Source organism: Malaclemys terrapin, chromosome 14 (assembly GCF_027887155.1).
Source record: "Malaclemys terrapin pileata isolate rMalTer1 chromosome 14, rMalTer1.hap1, whole genome shotgun sequence".
Taxonomy (NCBI): Eukaryota; Metazoa; Chordata; order Testudines; family Emydidae; genus Malaclemys; species Malaclemys terrapin.
Window position 1 is genome coordinate 34,559,841 of NC_071518.1, and position 24,344 is coordinate 34,584,184.

Sequence of the window (24,344 nt, forward strand, 5' to 3'; positions counted from 1 at the left end):
AAATGGGAGATGGCCAGATGGAGTTAATTACTTAGAGCCATGACTGTCAAGGTGATCAGATACAATGAGGTTGAGATGCAATGGTGGCGAGTATGGGGTAGCAGTGTGATCCAGTGGATAGGATACTGAACTCAGGAAACCTGAGCTCTATTCTGGGCTCTGCCACTGGCTTGCAGGATGACCCTGGGCAAGTCACTTCCCTGCTCTGTGCCTCAGTTTCCCCAGCTGCAAAATGGAGATAATGATATGGACTTCCTTTCTAAAGTGCTTTGACATGGACTGAGGGAAAGTTATGCATGGTAGCTATACCTAGACAGATTGCTTCCATGGGACTTTGACTTTAAGGCTTCCTTTCTGTGCAGACGTGAGTATGGCAAAGCCATGCATGCTGGGATGCAAAGTTGAGTGTATGTGCCAGCCAGCGAGAAGGTGGAGGAAGAAACCAGGGTGCCATTTTAGACTTGATTCTGACTCAAAGAGGAACTGGTTGCAAATCAGAAGGTTGAAGACAGCTTGGGTGAAAATGATCATGAAATGATAAATTTCATGATTTTTAGGAAAGGAGCCGCAGAATAGGGACAATAGATTTCCAAAAGGCAGACTTAAACTCAGAGAACTGGTAAGTAAGGCCCCATGGGGGAAAAAATCTAATGGAAAAAGGAGTTCAGGAGAGCAGGGAGTTTTTCAAAGAGACAATATTAAAGGTGCAACAGCAAACTATCCCATGCAAAGGAAAGATAGCAAGAATAGTAAGAGGCCAATATGGCTTCATCAGATTAAAGAATATTTAGGTAAATTGGATATATGCAAGTCAGCAGGGCCTGATGAAATTCATCCTAGGGCATTGAAGGGACTAGCTGAAGTGATCTCAGAACCGTTAGAGATTACCTTCAAGAACTTGGTGAGGTGTCAGAAGACTGGAGAAAGACAAACATATTGCCTATCTTTAAAAAGGAAAACAAAGAGGACCCAGGGAATTATAGACCAGTCAGCCTAACTTCAATACCTGGAAGGATACTGGAGCAAATGATTAAACAATCAATTTGTAAGGACCTAGAGGATAATAAAGACTGACCAGCATGGATTTGTCAAGAAAAAAATCATGCAAAACCAACCTAATTTCCTTTTTTGACAGGGTTACTGGCCTAATGGATGCAGGGAAACAGTAGACATGATATTTATTGATTTCAGTAAGGCATTTGACACAGTGCCACATGACATTCTCATATGCAAATTAGGGAAATATGGTATAGATGAAATTACTATAAGGTGGGTGCATAACTGATTGAAACACCATATTCAAAGTATAGTTATCAATGCTTTGCTACTAAAATAGGGAGACTTATCTAATTGGGTCCTATAAGGGTCTTTCTGGTACTATTCAATAATGACTTGGACAATGGAGTGGAGAATATGCTTCTAAAATTTGTGGGGGAGGGGTTGCAAGCACTTTGGAAGACAGGATTTGAATTGAAAATGACCTTTACAAATTGGTCTGAAATCAACAAGATTAAAAGACAAGTGCAAAGTACTACACTCAGGAAAGAAAAATCAAACGCACAGCTACAAAATGGGGACTAACTGGCTGGGCGGTAGTAGCGACAGTAGAGAGCAACAAAAATGATAAAAGATTTAGAAAACCTGACTTGTGAAGAAAGGTTAAAAAAACGGGGTATGTTTAGTCTTGAAAAGACTGGTGGGGGGAGGGGGAGAAATCTGATAGGCTTTAACTATGTTAATGTCTGTCATAAAGAGGACGGGAATCAATTGCTCACCATGTCCACTGAAGGTAGGACAAAAAGCAATGGGCTTAATCTGCAGAAAAGGAGATTTAGGTTAGATATTAAGAAAAACTTTCTAACTACCTGAGTAGTTAAGCCCTGGAATAGGCTTCGAAGGGAGGTTGCAGAATCCCCATCATTGGAGGTTTTTAAGAACAGGTGGGGCAAACACCTGTCAGGGATGGTCTAGGTTTACTTGGTCCTGCCTCAGCCGAGTGGGCTGGCCTAGATGACCTCATGGTCCCTTCTAGCCCTACATTTCTATGGAAAGAGGGTGCAACGCCTCCACCAGAGTATTGCAGTGAAGTTACGGTAGGTCTACACTATAATCAGAGGTGTGGCAGCACTACATGTAGCCATGCCCAAACTATCTTTGTACTAGCGAGCTTGAATACAAAAGCAATGAAGCAACAGTGCCCGGGACTAGCCACTCAAGTACATACCCAGTGTTAGAGGTGGTCTTCTATAGCCCGTGCTGCCAAAGCTTCAGCGCTATTGTTATTCAAGCTAACTAGATTACGGTGCAGTCATACCTTCGATTGCATGCCCTTATCAGCAGGGCCACTAACTGGGCTGGGATGGACAGTCTCGTCTTTGACATAGTGTTCACCAGCTGCCAAATGGGGAATGTCACACCCCACCGCCCAGTTCTATCAGGAGGGTGGATGCTGAGTGGAGGGAAGGATGCAGGACATTTTTACGCTGCGTTGGACTGTTTTCCAGCTGGAGAACACATTCTGATGAACACCCCTGCATTATTCTTGTCCTCGCTTCTACACTGGACCCACGCATATAGGCCGAACACACTCAATTTTGGGGTAGGCCAGAAGCATAGCACTATACCAGAGATGGGGAAATGATCTGCTATTTAGACAAACAGGTTTACTTGGTCCTGTCTCAGCGCAGGGGGCTGGGTGAGGTGAGCTCCTGCGATTCTCTTCCGGTCCTACATTTCTATGATACTACATCTAACCCTAGATCTCCATGCCCCCATGCTCTTTGTTTTGATTATGCTTCAAGACAACCGTTGATAAGCCACGAATAGTATCCATGCAATGAAGACAGGGGAAGCTAAAACACGGGGAGTGGACTGGGATTCTCTGCTGTGAAAGCAATATGCACACAGTCCTTCATGCTGATGTGGCTGCAGTTTTCCACTGCGGTGTTCAGTATTACCATTAATGGTATCACCTGGGCTTCCTTGTCACAGCCAAACCTATTTTCAACAGAATTATTAACAACCATGATTGGGTCTTTTGATTTTTACACAACAACAATATGCAGAACCCATGTGGACACAGTTGGGTCCCAAATAACCATTTTTACTGACATGCAAGCCTCTCTACATACACAGTGCTGGCTGGACTGGCTGGTTTTTGGCACCTTCTAAAACACAGAACAAGTAAGTGCCACTAGAGGGCTCACAACTGATTTGAAGAGATGCTGCCTTATTTTCTTATATGCTACATATTGTCACTCAAAGGTGGGATACTGCCAAACCCTACTGCCCTAGTCATTTTCCTTATGATTTCTTTGCTGCGGTGGCAGATCTCGGTGTGTGAATGGGGCCTCTCGATCCAGCCTCTTCCATTTGCTATTGCAGTTAAGTCATAACAACAGCTGATTCAAGACTGCAAAGAAAATGCATGTTTGGAAACATGCAATCAAATTCTGACTGGCGGTTCGGCTCAGCCATGTTTGAGCCCCTTATTATTGTCTATTTGCAAATATTTATATAGATGTTTTTTTGTGCAGACAAATATTTGGGAAATGGCTTTCCTTTATTAAAATATAACAGTATTCAAGCATGGACAAGTGTATTCGCTATTCATCATTACTTATTCCTGCTGCTATCCGGTTAAGGACCAGAAGCAATACCATGTGACTTCAGTGAGACATCCGGTACCATGAATAATGTGTAGTGAAAACGAACAATTCGCTAATAATCTATAGGCTGAAATGATTCATAGCAACTTCTCTGTTGATACCTATTAATAGGTTAGCAGAAGCCAGAATTCACTAACATATCCAAAGGTGAAAATTTCAATTTCACTCATTCACATGCTTAATTAAACACACCCTATTTAAAATCCTCTTGATGCTCTTACAGGCTGTAATCACTGACGTGATTGCGATATCACGGATTCAGCACTCTGTCGTCACAGTAAAATAGGTGGGCTAGAAAGGAGCGGGGGGGAGATCAAAAATAATAATGAACCATATGCAAGTGGGTCTGGAAAATTACAAAAAAAAGTGTAAAGAAAAAGCGACTATTTATAGATTAAAAATTTCTCCCCATTATGAAAGCCCTTCTTTAAAGTGAATTATGTATAAACCCTATGATAAAATGAAGTAAGGAAATGGGCCTATAACACAGGATTCATGTGGTGGTTAATGAACAAAATATAACTTTCTGTTTAGAGATAGAAATGCAGCTTACATCCCATCCCATGCATTCGGAATGAAAACTGTGCTGAACAATGTTCCCGTGGCTAAAAACATGACAAAGAGGCTGACATCAAAATATTTTTTTTTAAAGTATGCTTTAATTATAGTTCCTTTTGTGGAAAGTGAGTGTATAAACACAACATACTGGATAATTCTCTGCTGAAAAATAAATCATGTCTATTTGTAACAACTGTTAATAGTTGTGTACAATACGATTTCAAAATGCTAGACAGTCAAACGACGTTAGTCCTTTAATTGCACTTAGCGTTTAAAAGCCCCAAATGATAAACAGTAAGAAACATCACAAAAATAAAACAAACCTATTAAAAATAAAAATAGCCAAACTGCCAATAGATATGCATGTCGCCGTGTCCACATACATACTAGTTCAAGTGCTTAGTAAAAGTGACTAGTGATTTGGGGGTCCAACTTGAGACCCTTTAAAGGAGTTTGATTTTCAGAGGGTTGGCACTTATTTTCAGAAAATCAGGCCCATTTAAGGTGTCAAGCTGGACACCAAAAAAATCAAGGACCCCCTCCTCCCCCCCAAAATCATTAGTCACCTGGAAAATCTTGGCCTGTCTTTAACACAAACAAGCATAATATTCAGTGTGTCTATAAAAGTCTCTCTAAAGAACATTTGCTCTTTTTCAGCTAACGCTGGCAAGGTACTTTGAAAATGTAAAGTGCTAGATAAATGCTACAGAGTTTCATCTTTTAGACGCTATGGACTTGTTTCTGTCCTGCTGTCCCGTGCAGTTTAAGTGACCTCCGGTATTAGCTTTACTTACAGTGCTCCAGCAAATTAGATGGTTTGTTTCAGGATCTTCCACCAGCGTCCACAGTTTAGTCAGGAATGCTGGCACATTACTGGAGTATCCATCCATTGCCAGGGAACTGGGTGAATCTTGCATCGTTTTTCAATGTTTTAGTTACACTAACTCCATCTCTTTCAATATGCCTGTCTCACCGTGCGTGTGGGTAACGGAGACTGAACCATTTAGTTTCATCCAGGTCCAGCTGAGAGTAGGCCCCCACTCAGTCACATCAGCCGTGCTGTTCGCACTCTTAAAAACTCAGCACAATGCAACGGCATCACCAGCCCCAGAGAACAATGCACAGAATTAAAATGCACTGCAGCTGATCGCACAATGCTGTGAATAAACATGCAGCGTCATGCAAAGAGAACACACGCTGTACACCTTAGGCTGGGAGGTTAGCAGATCACTGGAATGAATTAAGAAAACACCTGGCTGGCATGTTTGCAGGATGCCAGGAAGCACCGACACTGGATTGTGAAGGGACAGAGTTTAAACATTAGTTAGGAGCTCCTTGTTTTGAACATTGGCAGCCCCAGATGGGCAAAATCAAGGCTGGTTTTAAGCATGCCAAACCTTAGTCGGGCTGGGCAAAACCAAAGCGGAGTCCCAGGTTATTTGAATCCCAGAGTTCAACGAGCTTTGGATAAACAGCTCTGGATTGGGTGAAAATAGATGATGAAAATAGATAAGCCCCAGGTGCCACAATCTGCTTGATTATTATTCCAGGTGTTTCACCCACTGCGAGTTACGAGCAGTTGGATTCATTTCTCCCAGACTCTGAAGCCCTTATTCATGTTGGGGGGCACTTACTCACGCGAGTACTCTCGTTGGCTTCCATCGGACACGACTTGTTGCTCACTCAGGTAAGTAAAAGCACCACAATCTTGCCCTTTATTTGTTGTGTTAACACAGTCCACTACACGTCGTTTCCTGGGCACTTGATGACAATGTAATCAGAGCCCAGGATCATTTCAAACCAAATCAAGCTTTAAAAAATCTCTCTCCAATATGCACCAGGGATCTCTGACACATTTGACTGATAAACACACCCACACTCACACACACACACACACACTCACACACACACACACACACACCCACACTCACACACACACCAGCTCACGTAGAAGTGGGATTGTGGGATATTTTGTTGAAGTGAGAAGTAACTATCACTCCTGAAAGGCTGACAGCTCCCTTGTGAAAAGACTGAGGAGAACATGAGTGTCATGTCATTAGCATTAGTGCTTTTCCAAAGTGATGCCAGTGGGATAACGAAGGCACAGTTAGATCAGAAATGGTTTTCTTTGAGGTCTTTGCATGAGATACTCAAACCATCATCTGGAAATTGCATTTCAGCGCAAGGAAAAGAATGCTCAGCCAGGAAGATTAATCAGGCATATGTGTTACTATTTTAAGGGTTGTTTCCCTGCCTTTATTTTACATTAGAAATTCAGGCCCTGTCTAGGATGGAAGGTTTGCTGAATGGAGAACTAGTGAAGTGCTGGCACAAGAGCCAAGACAGGGAACATTGGGAATGAGTTTTTAGTCACACTCTTTAAAACGCTTCGGTTTTTGTACATTTTTGCTAGCACCTATTTAACTTAAATGACTAATTAACGTTTTGGATAAATAAAGCCTTTGTTAACGATTCAACAGCCTCACCCCTTCATTTAAGGTGTTCTACAGCACCTAAAACTATGAGGCCCCAACCTGGTTGTCCTGTGGGTGATACCACAATGTAAGTGGTAAATAAATAAATCATCATCATCATCCCCAAGGTCCTCCAGAAATACCCAGAAAGAGCAAACATGACATTCCTGATGTTTCTAAGCTAATTAAAAAGCCGGGGGGGGGGAACCCATAAATATCATGCTGTCTTTATATGTAATAAAGAAACAAACAAATAAACAAAAAAAGCACTAGCCCCTTTCTTTTAAAACCCTTTGCAGATCGTCTTTACGTCTAAATGCTCCGTTTCTACAGCAGTCGGGCTGGGATTGGAGAGAGAACGTTTCTGTGTGTGTCTGTATGTGAGTGCGTAAGTAGCATGGAAACAACAAAAAGAGTTTGCGATAGCCCGAACCAATCCCCCAGGTTCACCCGCCCTGCTTGGAAACACGTCTGTAACGTGGCAGAGTCTGCGGCTCCAGAATAGGCCTTATCAGCCATCAGCAGACCCCCATATAATTTGAAATGGACAATCCGTGAAAAGACAATCATCCTCAACTTTGAGGGATTCCTGATGATGATGATGATGTAGTGTGGGATGTGGTTTTTGAGGCATTATCCTAAAATCTCTGAAACGCCATTCACTTGGAATCTTTGCATCCACATGTTTTTTCCAAACTTGCTTCTAGTCAAAACAGGTACGTCACTGAACTACTGTCGGCTTCCAGGGGTGACGTTCTTTGGTAATCTTGAGAGTGTATCGTTTCAGCCTGGGGCAGTGTACGAGGAAGGTATCTACCACTTCCTGACTAACCACACAGTAACAATGAATCTCTGTTAGATTGACACACTTCCTTGCCAGGTCTATTAGCGAGGAGTTCAAATCGTCCGAGGGGGTCGTGTGGATAACCAGCCTGTTTAAGGTCCTGCTGTAACTGCTGGTGACAAACCTAACGTGGTTCACCATGTACGTAAAAGTATTCAGTTGTAAAGTACCTACGGGTATATTGGGCTTTAGGATCTGGGGTATCTTCCGGGCAGGGACTGTGTGATCAAACTCCAGGTCTACACAGAGTTGAGGATGCTTCTGGACCACGGCAGCCCAAAGCTCTTCAGTGATGACTGGAATATATTTGTCCAAGCGCTCACAAAAAATATCTAAGTGTGTGAAAGCCCCTCTCTCTGGCTTGATCAGTTCTGCAAACACATCATTAGACAGGCTGGCATAGTAGACTCCCAAGGTAGACAACTTAGGACATACATTCAGAACCTCTCTGATGGTTTCTGGCTTCACGTTGCAAACCAGAGTGCGGTTGTTGATGAACAAGCTGCGCAGGTTTGGGCTGCTGGTGGCTATGAGTCCAACAAGCCCATCATCCAGGGTGAACGGCATTCTCCGGAAATCAATATGCTGAAGGTCTATTTGGTTTTCTCTCTGGCATATATTTCGTATGCTCTGCAGGATGTCCTGGCCAGAGTAGAAATAAGGGTTCTCCCCTTTGCACATGATGCACAGCTTCTGCAGCTTGTGGTTCTGCCTGGCCAACAGGTCTAGAATGTGGGTGACGTTCTTCCGATTTATTTCCTTGGACTGATCAAACACAATCTTCAGGTGTTTGATCTGGCTCAGGAACTGGTGTAAACTCTGCAGCATGCCCTCCTCGTTCTCCGAATCACAACTGGAAGAGCGTTATAAACACAGTTAGCGGTTTTGCTGGAGCTGCGACACGTGAGCACAATGTCTATACTTTGAATCGCTGTCCTTTATTATTTACTTATTATTTATCTCCTCCACTGCCTTAGAGATTTGTTCTTACTTGGTTTAGAGGCTCAAGTGCTGGGCTGGGAGTCAGGGGACCTGGGTTTTACTCCCAAGCCAGCCACTGACTTGCTGTGTGATGCTGGACAAGTGACTTCCATGCTCTATGCCTCTGTTTCTCCTCTCAACCATTATCTGTCTAGTCTATTTAGGTTATACGATCTTCAGGATGGACTCTCTCTCACTATGTGTTTATACCGTATATGGCACAATGGAGCCCCAATCTCTGGCTGGTCCACTAGGTGCTATTGTAATACAAATAATAGATAACAATACAGTTAGTTACGGGGCTTGGTCACTATGTACAGACCGAGGAGGTGAGTTCCAGTCTCATACACTAGAGCTCAGATCACCAGCTTCAACAGCACCATGATAATCATTCCAGTGACCTTGGCTGAAGCGTTCCCTTTGCACCTGAATGCAGCCTAGTGTTATAGAGCACAGGTGTGGAATTCAGGAGACCAGCTCTGCCTGCTGTCCCAGGGCAAGTCTTTTCCCCTTTCTGGGCTTCTGTTTCCCACTCTTTAAAATGGGGATAACGACACTGGCCGCCTTTGTAAACACCATGAGATCGGTGGACGAAAAGTGCTATATCAAAGCTAGGTGAGGATTATGATGATGGTATCTCCTTGACACTTTTCAAAGCACATCTAATGCCACGACTTATCCCTTTCCTTGACTTATGATTCTTAATGTGTACTTTAAAAAACAACAACCGTCTAACCCTATTTTCTCTACCACATACACAGCCGCTACTTGTAGGAGGTACTGTTACTTACATAGTTGCATAGATTATAAAGCCTGAAGGGACCATTGTGATCATCTAGTCCAGTGGCTCTCAACCTTTCCAGATGACTGTACCCCTTTCAGGAGTTTGATTTGTCTTAAGTACCCCCAAGTTTCACCTCACTTCAAAAATACTTACTTACAAAGTCAGACATAAAAATACAAGTGTCACAACCACACTGTTACTGAAAAACTGCTCACTCTCTCACTTTTACCATGTAATTATAAAATAAATCAATTGGAATATAAATATTGTACTTACATTTCAACATGCAGTATATACAGCAGTATAAACAAACAGGGGCGCTGGAACAATATGTACAGTGGGGGAGCTGAGAGCCATTAAACCAAACTAAATCCCGTATACAATGGAAACCACTTCAAGGGAGGGAGTGCGGCAGCACCCCTAATACCACTAGTTCCACCACCTCTGTAAACAAGTCTTTGTCCATATGAAATTTTACTTTGTACTGACTTTGCGAGTGCTTTTTATGTAGCCTGTTGTAAAACTAGGCAAATATCTAGATGAGTTGATGCACACCCTGGAAGACCTCTGCATACCCTTGGTTGAGAACCACTGATCTAGTCTGACCTGTATAACACAGGCCACAGGGCTTCCCTGTATTAATTCCTAATTGAACTAGAGCAGATCTTTTAGAAAAACATCCAATCTTGATTTTAAAATTGCTAGTGCTGGAGATTCCACCACCTCTCTTGGTAAGTTGTTCCAATGGTTTATAAGTAGTCACATCTATAGGCTGTCATCAGCAATGTGATTTTTGAATGAAGAACAGTGGTGCTTTAAGATAAACAAGTTGTACTGCGAGATTTATACGAGATGCTGTATGGTTGACTGCACAGATACCTACAAACAGTAGAAACTACCTCCTCTCACCTGATCTCTGTGAAATGCCACACGGAGCTAGTGGAAACAGCTGCAGCCCAATGTTTGCACACTTGGAAGGCTGTGTATCTATCTCGGAGTGACAGGTAGTAAAATATATGGACAAGGATTTCTTCCGGGATGTAGTTCCAAAATTCTGATGTTGGAGCAGGCATCTTTCTGACCCAACAGGCAGCAGCACTGAGAACCACCTTCCAGACAGCAAATAATTCCCTAGACTCCCTGTTGCAGAAAAAGGAAACACATCAACCCAGCCCTAGTTTGATATAATGCTATTACAGTAGGTCAGAATTTTTTCTTACATTTTGAAAATTTCACCATAATTTTGACATTTGTAAAACAAACATCCAGGTGGCAAAGTTTGCAGACGATACAAAATTACTCAAGATAGTTAAGTCCAAAGCGGACTGCAAAGAGTTACAAAGGGATCTCACTAAACTGGGTGACTGGGAAACAAAATAGCAGATGAAATTCAGTGTTGATAAATGGAAAGTACATTGGAAAACATAATCACAACTATACATATAAAATGATGGATTCTAAATTAGCTGCTACCACTCAAGAAAGAGATCTTGGGAGACCTTGTGGATAGTTCTCTGAAAACTTCCACTCAATTTACAGCAGCAGTCAAAAAATCTAACAGTGTTAAGAACCATTAGGAAAGGGATAGATAATAAGACAGAAAATATCATAATGCCACTATATAAATCCATGGTACGTCCACACCTGGAACACTGGTTGCAGTTCTGGTCACCCCATCTCAAAAAAGATATATTGGAATTGGAAAAGGTACAGAAAAGGGCAACAAAAATGATTAAGGGGATGGAAGAGCTTCCATACGAGTGGGGCTGTTCAGCTTGGAAAAGAGATGACTAAAGGGGGACATGAGAGAGGTCTATAAAATCAGGAACGGTGTGGAGAAATAGTGTTATGTACCTCTTCGTGTAACAGAAGACCCAGGGGTCGCCCAGTTAATAGGCAGCAAGGTTTAAAACAAACAAAGGAAATACTTCTCCACACAACGCAGAGCTTGGGGATGCTGTAAAGGCCAAAAGTAGATCTGGGTTCCAAAAACAATTAGATAAGTTCATGGAGGATAGGCCCATCCATAGCTATTAGCCAAGATGGTCAGGGATGCAAACCCATGATCTGGGTGAAGCCTCTGACTGCCAGAAGCTGGGATTGGATGGCAGGGGAGGGATCATTGGATAAATTGCCCTGTTCTGTTCATTCCCTCTAGGGCACCTGGCACTGGCCACTATTGGAAGACAGGATACTGGGCTAGATACTGTTGGTCTGACCCAATATGGCCATTCTTATTTTCTTAAACACAAAAAAAGGAAGTTTAGACAAACTTTGGCCAATTTCCTTCCCCACCCACTCCATTTTCTGACCAAACATAGAAGCTAGTTGAAATTTTTTGTGAATTCCAAATGTCAAAATTCTGGAAAAAAAAGTGAAACATTTCAAACAATATGATTCTTTTCCTCATTACCAGCTCTAAACACAATTAACTTTATATAATGCATTATTTAAAAATAACAATTTTCTACACTGATATTCAAACAGATGGAGGGATTTAGCTCAAACCTGGGGGGAGGGAGGAGAGAAGAAACCCTTGTTTTGGGGACAAGGCCAAGCATGACAAATGTAACCCAAAAGTTGAACTATCCAGTGTATGGCAAGACAAAGAGTTATAATGAAAACTAATTTGTGATTTTGACCACAGCAATTATTAGCTGCAGTTGCTAATATAAGAGATGGCAGTTTGGTATAAGGATTTTATTGTGATGATCACACTAACCAGACATTCATGTACGTGTGTTGCATATTGACATGGGACCTTTTCATTGAATTATGTTTCTGTGTAAATTATGATGCAAGAGAATGAATGCATGGGAAGTACACTGAAATGTAAAGCACAAAACCACACAGACATCTCTGCAATATTATTTCTCAGTCCTGCTTGGAGTATGCTCTGTATCCAGCCACTGTACTGCTACACAAATAAAATTACCTGCTGTAAGTTTTTATTTGACTCTTTTCAACTTTCTCAAGAACAAAGTGGTGGACTTTAAAATGAGAGGCTAAAGTCATGAAAATTGCAGGTTATTTCCCTTTGAGATTACAGCAGCAGAATTGCCAATTCTCGTGATTTTATCGTGAGTCTTGCGATATTTGATTCTTTTCTTGATGCTCCAGCTCCTGGAGTCATGTTGTTATTTTGTGAGAAATTCAGCTTTCATGTGAACAAAAAGGGAAATTTCTAGTCTTAAAAGTTCAAAAACTAGAAGCCAGAGAGAGATCCCAAAATATATATACACATTTTTTAAAAAATCTTGTAATTTTTAAACCACTCATGATTATTTTATGCTTGAGGGTGACAATACTGCAGCAGCCGTGCTCTCTTGTCAGATATCCCACCTGCTTATGCCCTGCCTCTCACCCCATTACTGACTGCCCAGCAATGCGCTCCTGCTTCCTGCCTGGGAGATGCCTTCTTGCTTTCCGTGTTTCCTGCATATGTCTTCTTTATCATCTCTGACAGCTCACCCTCAGCAATCCTACTTTTATCTCAGATTTAATAAACTTTCTCATTATTCCAGCACTTGCCTAAGTACTAAACTACTCATCATCACTCCTCCCCTATACACAACTGTTGTGATTTTATCATGAGTGGTGGTTTTGTTAAAGCCCCAGCTCCTGGAGTCATGTGAAAAATCTCAGTTTTCATTCAAAACATTTCTACACCCCCCATCCCCCATGATTGCACAGAAAAGCTTGAAAGCCTGATCTAGGTGCCCCCTAGAGACTCAGAAACCAGAAAGCAAAGGGGGAAAAAACCCCAAGTATATTCTTTTTATATAATCTCATTTTTTTGGGGGGGGGGAGGAGGGGCTGACTCATGACTTTTGAACTTTTGGGATTGGCAATACCGTCTACTTGTTACGTTCCTGCAGAGCCTAAAGGGTTAATGGCCTGATCTCGGAAAGGCTCCGCCTGGTGGATGTGCATTTGCTCCGGAGTGCCATTAACCCCCCCATCCCACCCAGAGGAGCCAATGTCTGTTCCGGGCTGTGCAGCGCTCACAGCTGCTGGGCGGCCTCCCTGCCTCGCCCCCTAGGGCCGCCGTGGGGGTAAGCGAAGCCGATCAGAGGGGGCGGATCTCCCCAGCCCAGCTGGCCCCAGCCGGAGCAGGGGAAGCAGGCGCTGCCGGGCTGCATTAGCGCCCGGCGGACCTAGCAAAACCCGGAGCCGCTGCAATGGCAGCTTCTCCCTGCAGGGCTGGAGAACAAGGATCCCCCCGAACGTGCATTTATCCCGCCCCTCCACGAGCGGCGAGGGGGTCGATACAGCTCCCCAGGGGGCATTGCGTGGCTAAGGCCCATCCTGGCTTCAGTTCCTCCCCGGGGAAGGAGCACCGCCTACCCGTCCCCGTGCAGCTGTTCTTCCTCTCGGCCTCGGTCACAACTGCTCCGGAGCCTGGGCGGCCCCGCCTCGCTGCCCCCGCCGCTCCCTTGCGGGGGTGGAGCGGCGGAGGGGGGCGGTCTCGCGTGGGAAGGAAATCTCCCGTCCCTGGCCCCGCGGGGAGAGCAGTGCTGTGTTACAGGCTTTGCCCAACATATTCCGGACACTTCCCCGCCCACAATCTCGCCACAGCCCCGTGAGTCACCCGCCGGCCGGCCCCGGAGGAGGAGAGCCCTGGCTGGGCTAAAGTAGTGACACTTCACTGGCGAAGGAAGGAGTGGCCAGGACTGGACCCGTCTCAGCCTTTCTGTGAATCATAGACTATCAGAGCTGGAAGGGACCTCAGGAGGTCATCTAGTCCCACCCCCTGCTCAAAGGCCTTGGCTACACTTGCGAGTTGCAGCGCTGTAAAGGCTCCCCCAGCGCTGTAACTCACGCCCCGTCCACACCGGCATTTGCAGCGCTGTATCTCCGTGGTTGCAGCGCTGCATGTACTCCACCTCTCCGAGAGGAATAGCGAGTGCAGCGCTGCGGTACCAGTGTGGCCGCCCAATGCACTGTGAATGGCCTCCAGAAGTATTTGGCAGTATCCCACAATGCCTGTTCTAGCCACTCTGGTCATCAGTTCAAACTCTACTGCCCTGGCCTCAGGTAACCAACCATGTGACCGACCCTTTACATTCCCCGGGAATTTTAAAAATCCCCTTCCTGTTTGCTCAGCCCGGCGTAGTGTGGAGTGCTAACAGCGAATCTTTCCAGGTGACCATGCCTCCACGCGCCAAGCGAGCCCTAGCATGGAGCAATGGCGAGTTGCTGGACCTCATCAGTGTTTGGGGAGAGGAAGCTGTCCAGTCCCAGCTGCGCTCCAGCCATAGGAATTACGATACCTTCGGGAAGGTATCAAAGGACATGATGGAAAGGGGCCATGACCGGGACACCCTGCAGTGCAGGATTAAAGTCAAGGAGCTGTGGAGTGCCTACCGCAAAGCCCACGATGCAAACGGCCACTCGGGTGCTCCCCGCGCGACCTGCCAATTCTACAAAGAGCTGGATGCAATTCTTGGGGTTAACCCCACCTCTACTCCGAGCACCACCATGGACACTTCAGAGCCGGTGGGGGGGGGGGGGGGAGGAGGAGGAAAACGGGAGTGGTGGTGGTGGGCCGGATGGAGACACCCCGGAATCCCTGGAGCCATGCAGCCAGGAGCTCTTCTTGAGCCAGGAAGAAGGTAGCCAGTCGCAGTGGCTGATACTTGGTGGAGGACAAACAGAAGAGCAGGTTCCCAGTAAACGTGGGTTTTTTTGTTTTTTTGGGGGGAAGGAATTTTTCCGGTGCGGGCTCTTTGGGAGAGGAGGGTTAGGCATGCATGCCTAGATGTGGAATAGTGCATTGATGTGGTTTATCACATCGCGGTAATCGGCCTCGGTATTCTCATTGAATGTCTCATCCAGAACGTGTGCAATGCGCTTGCGCAGGTTTATCGGGAGAGCCACCGTGGTCCTTGTCCCAGCCAGGCTAACGTGTCTGTGCCACTGTGCCGCGAGGGGCGGGGGGACCACTGCTGCACACAGGCAAGCTGCATATGGGCCAGGGCAGAAGCCGCATTGCAGTAGAAGACCCTCCGTTGCTTCCCAGGTCACCCTCAGCAGCGATATATAGTCCAGGACAAACTCCTGTGGAAAATGTTGGGACAGTGTTCAGTATAGGGGACCCCTGAAGCTGTTGGCTCTCCCCAAGGCACAGAAACCCAGAGGACAGTGCAGCCCTGAAACAATCAGTCCCCCTTACTCACCATTTTGAGGCTCCCGTGGGATATGTGTGCTCTGTTTCGGATGGGAAAATTATGCTATTGTGTAGACCTTGTGTGTTTTCTACTCCTTAAGTGCGGGGGGAATCATTACTCTGTCTGGTATAAACAATGCTGCCTCTGTTAAATGTTGCATTTTGCCTATACAGCTGCATCAACCTTGAGACCTCAGCCGTCCCTCTTATCGCCTGCTCAGAGACTGCAAAGACTCAGGAAGAGACTGTGAAAAAGCGAAGAAGACATGCTGCAAGAAGTGATGCGACAATCTATTAAAGAGAATGAGAAAGCACAGAACTGGAGGGAGAGAGAAAGCAGGATCCGCCAGGAAAACGCAGCGCACTGGCGGCAAAGCACTGATAGTCTCATAAGCATCCTGGAGCGCCAAGCAGACGCCATCCAGGAGCTGGTAGCCATGCAGAAAGAGGAGCAGTACTGCAAACGCCACCCCTCCCTACAGTCCTTGGCCCAAAACTCTTTCCATTGTGCCCCACTGTCACCTCCAACCCATTTTCCCCAACTTCCATGTTCTTCACGCCACCCGCTGCCTCCAACACCAGTATCTTCACAACCCAGCCCTGAAAACCACGACCCTTACCCTCTGCACCCAACCCCCATCACCATGCAGTATAGCTGTCCTGAAGTGCAGCACTCACTGCACAGCACACCAGACAGGACATAGGCAAATCTGTGATTGTACCATTCCCCACTCCACCCCATTGTTTCTTTTCAATAAATAATTTTTTTTTCCTTTTCAATAAATGGATTCTTTGGCTTTGAAAACATTCTTTAGTATTGCATAAAGTAAAAGACTCCTTAGTCCAGGCAATAAACAGGCACTGCAAGTCTGCTTGTCTGCTTAGCAGACACTGATTCCTAAAGATTAGAACTACTGCACTTCACGCCCGTGCAGGGCACCAGATATCACTGCTGGTTTTCAGCCTCAAATTGCTCCCTCAAGGCATCCCTAATCCTTGCAGCCCTGCGCTGAGCCCCTGTAATAGCCCTGCTCTCTGGCTGTGCAAATTCAGCCTCCAGGTGTTGAACCTCAGAGGTCCATGCCTGAGTGAAGCTTTCACCCTTCCCTTCACAAATATTATGGAGGGCACAGCACGCGGATATAACCGCGGGGATGCTGTTTTCGGCCAAGTCCAGCTTCCCATACAGAGATCGCCAGCGGCTCTTTAAACGGCCAAAGGCACACTCCACAGTCATTCGGCACCGGCTCAGCCTGTAGTTGAACCGTTCCTTGCTGCTGTCAAGGCTCCCTGTGTAGGGTTTCATGAGCCATGGCATTAACGGGTAAGCGGAATCTCCAAGGATCACAATGGGCATTTCAACTTCCCCACCGTGATCTTCTGCTCTGGGAAAAAAGTCCCGGCCTGCATCTTCCTGAACAGCCAAGAGTTCCGAAAGATGCGTGCGTCATGCGCCTTTCCGGGCCAGCCTGTGTTAATGTCAATGAAACGCCCACGGTGATCCACAAGCGCCTGGAGAACCATAGGGAAATACCTCTTCCGATTAACGTACTCGGATCCTAGGTGGGGTGGTGCCAGAATAGGAATGTGCGTCCCTTCTATCGCCCCTCCACAGTTAGGGAACCCCATTTGTGCAAAGCCATCCACTATTTCCTGCACGTTACCCAGAGTCACGGTTCTTCTGAGTAGGATGTGATTAATGGCATTGCAAACTTGCATCAACACGATTCCAATGGTAGACTTTCCCACTCCAAACTGGTTTGCGACCGACTGGTCGCTGTCTGGAGTTGCCAGCTTCCAGATTGCAATAGCCACCCACTTCTCCACTGGCAGGGCAGCTCTCAGTCTCGTGTCCTTGCACCACAGGGTGGGGGCAAGCTCCTCACACAGTCCCATGAAAGTGGCTTTTCTCATCCGAAAGTTCTGCAGCCACTGCTCGTCATCCCAGACTTCCATGACGATGTGATCCCACCACTCGGTGCTTGTTTCCCGAGCCCAAAAGCGGCGTTCCACGGTGCTGAGCATGTCCGTGAATGCCACAAGCAATTTCGTGTCGTACGCGTTACGCAGCTTGATAGCATCGTCGGACTCCTTATCCTCACTGTCACTTTGGATCTTAAGGAATAGTTCGACAGCCAAACGTGACGTGCTGGCGAGACTCGTCAGCATACGCCTCGGCAGTTCGGACTCCATTTCCCGCAGACAGATCATGCTGCACAGAAACAGTTGAAAGATGGCGCCAAAGGTGGACGGAAACAAAGGGCTTTCTGGGATGCGAAGCGATGCATCACGGGGCATTGGGACAGGACCCAGAATCACCTGCACCCACTCCCCCTTCCCACAACCCACGGCGCCAGAATGGGAAAAGGTGCTCTGTGGGATAGCTGCCCATAATGCACCGTTCCCAATAGCACTGCAATTGCCGCAAATGTGGCCACGACAGTGCGCTGGGCAGCTGTCAGTGTGGACAGACTGCAGCACTTTCCCTACTCAGCTGCACGAAGTCAGGTTTAACTCACAGCGCTGTACAGCTGCAAGTGTAGCCAAGGCCAAAAAGAAGAGCTCTGCGGCGCTGGGAAAGCGTCTCTCTTTCACCTACAGAAGCTGGTCCAACAAAAGAGATCTCACCCACCTGGTCTCGCTCATAATCTGGAACATATGTGACTTCATCGGTGCGTGCCTCAGTTTCCCCCTCTGAAAAACAGCAGTCATTCATTAAATCAGTCAGCTGAAGCTCTGCTATCTGATACTTTTTCAAGGAGCTGCCTGGTCCTCTTAGCCCCTGACTATCTGAACTCACACGACAGACGTTGCACAAGCAGTTTTTAGAACTGGGGTCCTGCTGTATTGTTGCCTTCACAGGGCTGCTATATAAGAATAGGTTTCAGAGTAGCGGCCGTGTTGGTCTGTATCAGCAAAAAGAACGAGAGGTCCTTGTGGCACCTTAGAGACTAACACATTTATTTGGGCATAAGCTTTCGTGGGCTAAAGCCCACTTCATCAGATAGTGTCTGTTAAGCACTTTGAGATCATCGGACGGAAGGTACTAGAAAAAGACAAATCATAACTGTAGTTCTGAAAAGGAAGTGGCAAGCTCTGGATCAACTAATTAAAGACTCAGACATTAACTAGTGTCTTCTTTCCTCTCTTTTTTTCTTGTCTTTTCACACAGAATTTTACCTGCTCAGCAGAACTCGCTGAAGAGAAAGTTGATGTTTGACATTTGTCACCAACACTCCTATTGAAAATTCACCTTTAGTTATCAGGTGGAAATAATAGGCCAGTCAAGTCTGCACTCATTCATGAACCCAGCTGTCTTAGTGTCTTACGCATAAAGCACAGAACTCCTGAGTTCTCTATCCAGCTGTGACACTCATCTGTGAAATAGGGATAATAATACTTACCCACCCCTCATAGGAAGCGCACGCCCCAATCCTGAAACTGGATCCACATTTGGCATTCCTCAGTGCCCTTATGTAGCTTTCAGGATCAGGGTTTTACATTGTAAAGTGCTTTGAGCAACTCAGATGGCGGCTGCTGTAGAACTGCAAGGTTCTGCTATTCCAAATGATCTTTTTGTACCAAGAGGGAGTGTACTTCCTGGAATGGGGTTACTCTATGGAAGGCGGGTCTCAAGAAATCCAGTCAAGGAATACAGGCATACTAGGAATCCCCTCACCTTGTATTAGCACAACGTCCTACACCATGGGCTTAACCCTTTCAAAAACCAGGTGATTTTTATGCTTAGTCTTAATCTCCAAACCAAGGCTGCTGGTGCTGCCAGGCTAACCTACCCTATGGACAGAAAGTTCTGAGACAAGAACTTGCACCATCTTTCTATGATCTGAGGCTAAATAACATAAGTTGCCGCCTATCCTTCAAGTACAGTTTTTAAAAGATAGACATGTGAAGAAAAGATCAGACCGGACTGTTACCTCATATTAGACAACAGCAGAGGAGCCCTCGATGAGCCAGAGAAGATGGGAGTGTACCTGGGCTCACTTTTACAAGGTTCCCTCTTGGGCTTAATTGGGGTAGATTAAGAGGAGGACTTAGTTCACCTGTGGGGTGTTTGGATTCTGCTTGCAGGAGCTCAGGAAGTTTTCCCCTGCAGAATTTTTCTCTGGCAGGCTTTTCCCTACAGGTTCCTTTTCCTTAGCAGAGAAAGCTGTTTGTTCTTCTGTTGTTTATTTGAAAGTATGTTTCACTAGGGATGCTTTGTGACAGATTGTATGAAAGAACTTCCCTGCAGCACAGGCTGGTTGCAATCTTGGCACTAATGAGTTCAAAATAAATTTAAATTTTAAATAAATTAAATTAATGGCAATATCCTATCTTCTAGAACTTGAAGAGACCTTGAAAGGTCATCAAGTCCAGTCCCCTGCCTTCACTAGCAGGACCAAGTACTGATTTTGCCCCAGATTCCTAAGTGGCCCCCTCAAGGATTGAACTCATAACCCTGGGTTTAGTAGGCCAATGCTCAAACCACTAAGCTATTCCTGCAAAATGCTCTGTGTTTGTACAGCTTTGTGCCCAAGATCGGGACCTTATTTCCCTGCCAGTCTAGCTATTATGAGTAGGGCACTCCAGGCTTGGAAGCCAAAAGATTCCTCCACATTCTATGTGAATTCTCTGCTTTTTACTTTCCAACAGTGCATTTTAAGAGATCTGCCCACTTCATCTTAAGCAATGCCGACGTTCGGCTCTTCCCAAGAAGTTTAACGAATACCTAAAATAGGGCTGGTCAAATATTCTCCATCAAAACTGTTTTTATTGATGGAAAATTGGGATTTTGATTAAAGTAGATTTTTGGTGAAAGTGCTTTCTGGAGGAAATTGATTTTTCTCTCAATAATATGAACAAAAACTTTCCAATTTTGGACTGAAATATTTCAGGGTTTTTAAGAAATTTTTGCCAAAAAGTCAAGATTTTCAGTGGAACCTGCCCCCCATTTTCTGACCAGCTCTACTTACAAGCAAACGTGACTTCTAAAGTTCAACCATCACTTCAGTGATAAGAATAAATGCCACGAGGCCCCCTGAATGTTGTATGTTCCGGTGTGACTCAGATCAGTATAGCACATCCCTCGGCCTACGCCACTTCCCGCAGCCCCCATTGGCCTGGAGCGGCGAACCATGGCCAGTGGGAGCCGCAATCGGCCGAACCTGCGGACGCGGCAGGTAAACAAACCGGCCTGGCCCGCCAGGGGCTTTCCCTGAACAAACGGCGGACCGGCTTTGAGAACCACTGCCCTAAGAGATTCACCCAACACCGCCCGGGAGGTCTGTGGCAGAGCAAAGAACACTGGAGACCCAACTTTGGTTCCTTACTTTGCCACAAACCTCCTATGTGATGTTAAGTGAATCGCTGTCTACCCTTCAGTTTCAGGTGTGATTATAGCACATACTCCCATTAGCTTTAATCTAGCTAACGAGGGGGGAAATAGCAGAGAAGATATGTCAGCATGGGTTTCAGCGCAAGCTACCTGCCAGATTACAAGACCGCTGAAGACTGGGGTTCCTGGCCCGTCAGGATCTGTGCTGCCATGTCTTCACTGCTGTTATTACCTACACGCACTAGAGTAAAGTACGCCTCCCTGTGCTAGTTACATCTTAACCTGCAGTGCAGCTGTATCCTTGGGGTATGCCCAGCTCCAGACGGCAATCGCTGGGCATATCTGAGCTAAACGGCATAGCTAGGCTTTAATCTAGCTAGCTCAGGCACCAGACTCGGCAGCGGGGCTGGCCCCGTGAGTATCACGTAGGGATCTGAGGGAGTTTGAACAGCCTGCGCTGAAGCTTGCACTGCCACAGCTTCACCAGTTTGGGACCTGAGCTCGCGAGATGAAAGCAAGTTGTGGTATGTCGCAGTCGCACCCTGTGACAGCAGCCTGGATGTACACGCAAGTCTCAGTTCCCCATGGGTACAATGGGGATAATAGTACTTCCCAACCTCACAGGGTGTTGTGAGGTGCTCAGTAAAGGGGGTGGGGGATAAATACCTGAGATAAAAGCCATAGTAAACGGGCATGAGCTTTTCTCCTTGTCCGTTACATGCACAAATTTAAACAGCTGCTAGCTTATCCGTCCTTTATCCTTCAAAAGGAGCCCAAGTAGCGCATTCTTACCAGTTCCTCGGCCTTTGCACTACGGGCCTTTCCGGTCACTAGGGATGATCCAAAATGTTCCCTGGTCCTTTGCTCCCCTCCACTGGCAACTGTTTTTATACGTGGATTGCTGAGTCTCACAGCTCTTTTCCTGGGGCTGGCTCTCTGGGCTGGCTCTCTTTCACTGCGCTCCTGGTCTGCACAGATCTACCAAGCCGCCCTCTCCTTTCAGAAAGAAAAGATGAGGTCCCTGATCGCCACCAGATTAATTTCTCTGACTTCCTGGGTTAAGGGAAGTCTATCTTCATCTCCGTTAGCAGGTGTTTCACAGATACTGAATCCCTGCTAGGCATCTGATGTCTTGGGCAGTCATTGTTTAAATGATATCTAGCCTAGGGCAAGGAAAAGTATTCAAATAGAACTTCCTGCTTCAGTTACTATGGGATCAGTATCTTGCCCGCCAAGTTCCCGTATATCGTTTCAGTCTGTACTAACAGTCTTATTCCTACAGGAGCGAGTTCTCTGCAAAAGCCAACCTGCTGGCCAGAAACTGTTGCCCTTATCACACAAGTAGCCGAAGGCTGGACTAGTCGGGGGCCTGGTCTTGCAAGGTACTGAGCCCCCTCTGCTCCCATTCAAGCCACCAGGCAATAGGCGCTGAAGGCACTTTGCAAGAAACGCTCCACGCCTTACCGGATTTGGAGCCTACTAAGGCAAAAAGAATTTAGCCCCTCCTTAGCAAACTATCCTCTTGTATCCTGTCATTGCCTCAGGCTGGAGTTCTCATGTAGACCCAGACTTAAGGTCAGAAGGGATCGTCATGATCATCTAGTCTGACCTCCTGCACATTGCAGGCGACAGAACCTCGCCCAGCCCCTCCTGTCATAGACCCCTCACCTCTTTCGTTATAAATCAAGCACTGCCAACTGGTGATTTTATCCTGTGTCTTGAGGTATTTGGTGCTGCTCTGAAAGCGAAGACCCAGCTGCTGAGGTTATATGAGGACATTAGAATCTCAGCGTTCATGCTAAAAGAAGAGGAAGCTCCTAGTCCTTGTGAATTTAGGGAAAAGCCCAACAACCAGCAAGCAAATAACCAACATGTATTTTTTTTTTTTAAAATCTCATGATTTTTAAGCCACTCCTGATTTTTTGGGGTCTGAATCCCAATTTTTGAATCATGGGGTTGGCACTACAGCAACACTACAGCCTTGCCTTCGAATGAAGAGGCCAACGAAGCTCCTCTATCATGACATTGAGAACAATCCATCGGGTGCTCAACACCCATCTTCTGCTGCCTGGTTCCTTAGTGCTCCAGTGTGTGTGTGCAGGAGGAGAAGAAAGAGGGGACTACTTAAAACAACTGTATGCAGAGAGAGAGACTACAGGATTCTCTCCCGAATCCCATGTGCACTCCTATCCCACTGTGACTGGAGTCCCAGGGGAGCCAACTGAGGTCACTCAATTAGGGTGAACTGCAAAGAATGGGGCAGACAATCCCCAAAACAGCTTCTATAATACCTCACTGGTTACCCAGAAGCCAACAACCCAGTTGTCTTAAAGTAACCCAGCCTTAGGCCTCCACCCCAACACCAAAGTCAAATATGATGAGGATTACTGAAAATCTTATGTATCATATAAGAAAGTTCTACCAATCCCAAAGGATCAGACACATTACCTCCCAGGTTAATGAATACTCCAGATCTTACCCAAATATACGCTTACAGCCAATTCTCATTAACTAAACTAAAATTTATTAAAAAAGAAAAGAGAGAGTGTATTGGTTAAAAGATCCGTATACATACAGACATGAGTACAGTTCTTGAGATTAGATTCATAGTAAAGATGGTGAGCTTTGTAGTTGCAAAGAGTTATTTCAGAAATAGTCCATAGCTTATAGTTCAATGTTCATAGGGTGATTCCAGATTAGGACTAGAGATCTCAATCTTGGGTTTAAGATTCCCTTACATGAAGCATCAAGCACATCTGAGATAAAAAGGATCAGGACCCTAGACATTCTTATACAGTTTCAGGTCTTCTTTGACAGCTCGGAGTCCTCAGGCGAACAATAGGCAATTTTGGAAACTTTGGAGTAGACCTGTTTCCTAAGCATCACCGGTAATTAGCTGCACAGATTAACATATGGAAATGTAGCCATTAGGCAGTCTATCACAAACTTTAAACAGACATATAAACAATGACATTATTTCACTCAAGATTCATCTAAATGTTAATATTCCTTTTTGATTTCTGAATATAGTGACAGACAGGAACTGTCTGTTTACATGGCTAACATTTTGTTGACAAATCACTTTTTAGTGAAAAATTTCATTGAAAATAGGTGTGCACCTTTTTCAATATTTTCCTCAAAACATCAATAACCAGTTTAATACAAAAATTGCAGGAGGATTTTAAAAAAACTCAAGAAAAATTAAAACAAAAATAAGGGGTCAGCATCAAAAAAGTTGTTGAAAATAAAACAACTTCAACAACTGGAATTTCTTTCCCCAAAATGGACTTGCATTTCTCACAGTCCTGGTAATTTTTTGTGGCTCTTCAAAGAGGGCATGATTGGGCCCTAGAGCAGGACTAGCGGATGCCCTTTTCTACAGTTCCCTTGTGTGATTTGTATGTTATATTTTTATGAGGAACATAAATGATTATACGTTGGTGCACACAGTTCTGCATTCACTGTGAGGCATGGAAAGCCATTTCACATCAGAGCAAAGAGATCTTAAACTGACAACCCTAAACCCACGTG

The 24,344-nt window shown here is 45.4% G+C and overlaps 3 protein-coding genes across 6 annotated transcripts in view; 1 reads left to right on the forward strand and 2 right to left on the reverse strand.

Annotated features, from left to right (window-relative positions):
- HSF4 (heat shock transcription factor 4) overlaps positions 1-5,143 on the reverse strand; it is a 34,813-nt gene extending 29,670 nt beyond the window's left edge. Inside the window, exon 1 of the mRNA XM_054048644.1 lies at positions 5,021-5,143. Coding sequence (XP_053904619.1) covers positions 5,021-5,143 — 123 coding nt within the window. The remainder of the gene's footprint in view (positions 1-5,020) is intronic.
- A 2,275-nt stretch (positions 5,144-7,418) lies between these two features.
- Positions 7,419-24,344, reverse strand: part of FBXL8 (F-box and leucine rich repeat protein 8) — a 45,409-nt gene continuing 28,483 nt past the window's right edge. Inside the window, exons 1-3 of one of the 2 annotated variants that reach the window (XM_054048639.1) lie at positions 13,657-13,740; positions 10,219-10,449; positions 7,419-8,397 (exon numbers count right to left, since the gene is read on the reverse strand). In XM_054048639.1, coding sequence (XP_053904614.1) covers positions 7,422-8,397; positions 10,219-10,382 — 1,140 coding nt within the window. In that variant the 5' untranslated portion in view covers positions 10,383-10,449; positions 13,657-13,740 and the 3' untranslated portion in view covers positions 7,419-7,421. Of the gene's footprint in view, positions 8,398-10,218; positions 10,450-13,656; positions 13,741-24,344 lie in introns of those variants that run through there. The other variant, XM_054048640.1, reaches the window with a different exon arrangement.
- On the forward strand, positions 13,319-16,253 carry LOC128848613 (zinc finger and SCAN domain-containing protein 29-like). Of its 3 annotated transcripts, XM_054048642.1 has the most exons (3): positions 13,319-13,364; positions 14,455-14,924; positions 15,653-16,253. In XM_054048642.1, the coding sequence occupies exons 2-3, from the start codon at positions 14,461-14,463 to the stop codon at positions 15,774-15,776; spliced, it is 588 nt and encodes a 195-aa protein (XP_053904617.1). In that variant the 5' UTR covers positions 13,319-13,364; positions 14,455-14,460; the 3' UTR covers positions 15,777-16,253. The 3 variants fall into 3 exon arrangements, 1 of the variants encoding a protein (XP_053904617.1); XR_008447080.1 differs by lacking the exon at positions 13,319-13,364 and having other exon boundaries at positions 14,837-14,987; XR_008447081.1 differs by lacking the exon at positions 13,319-13,364 and having other exon boundaries at positions 14,838-14,974.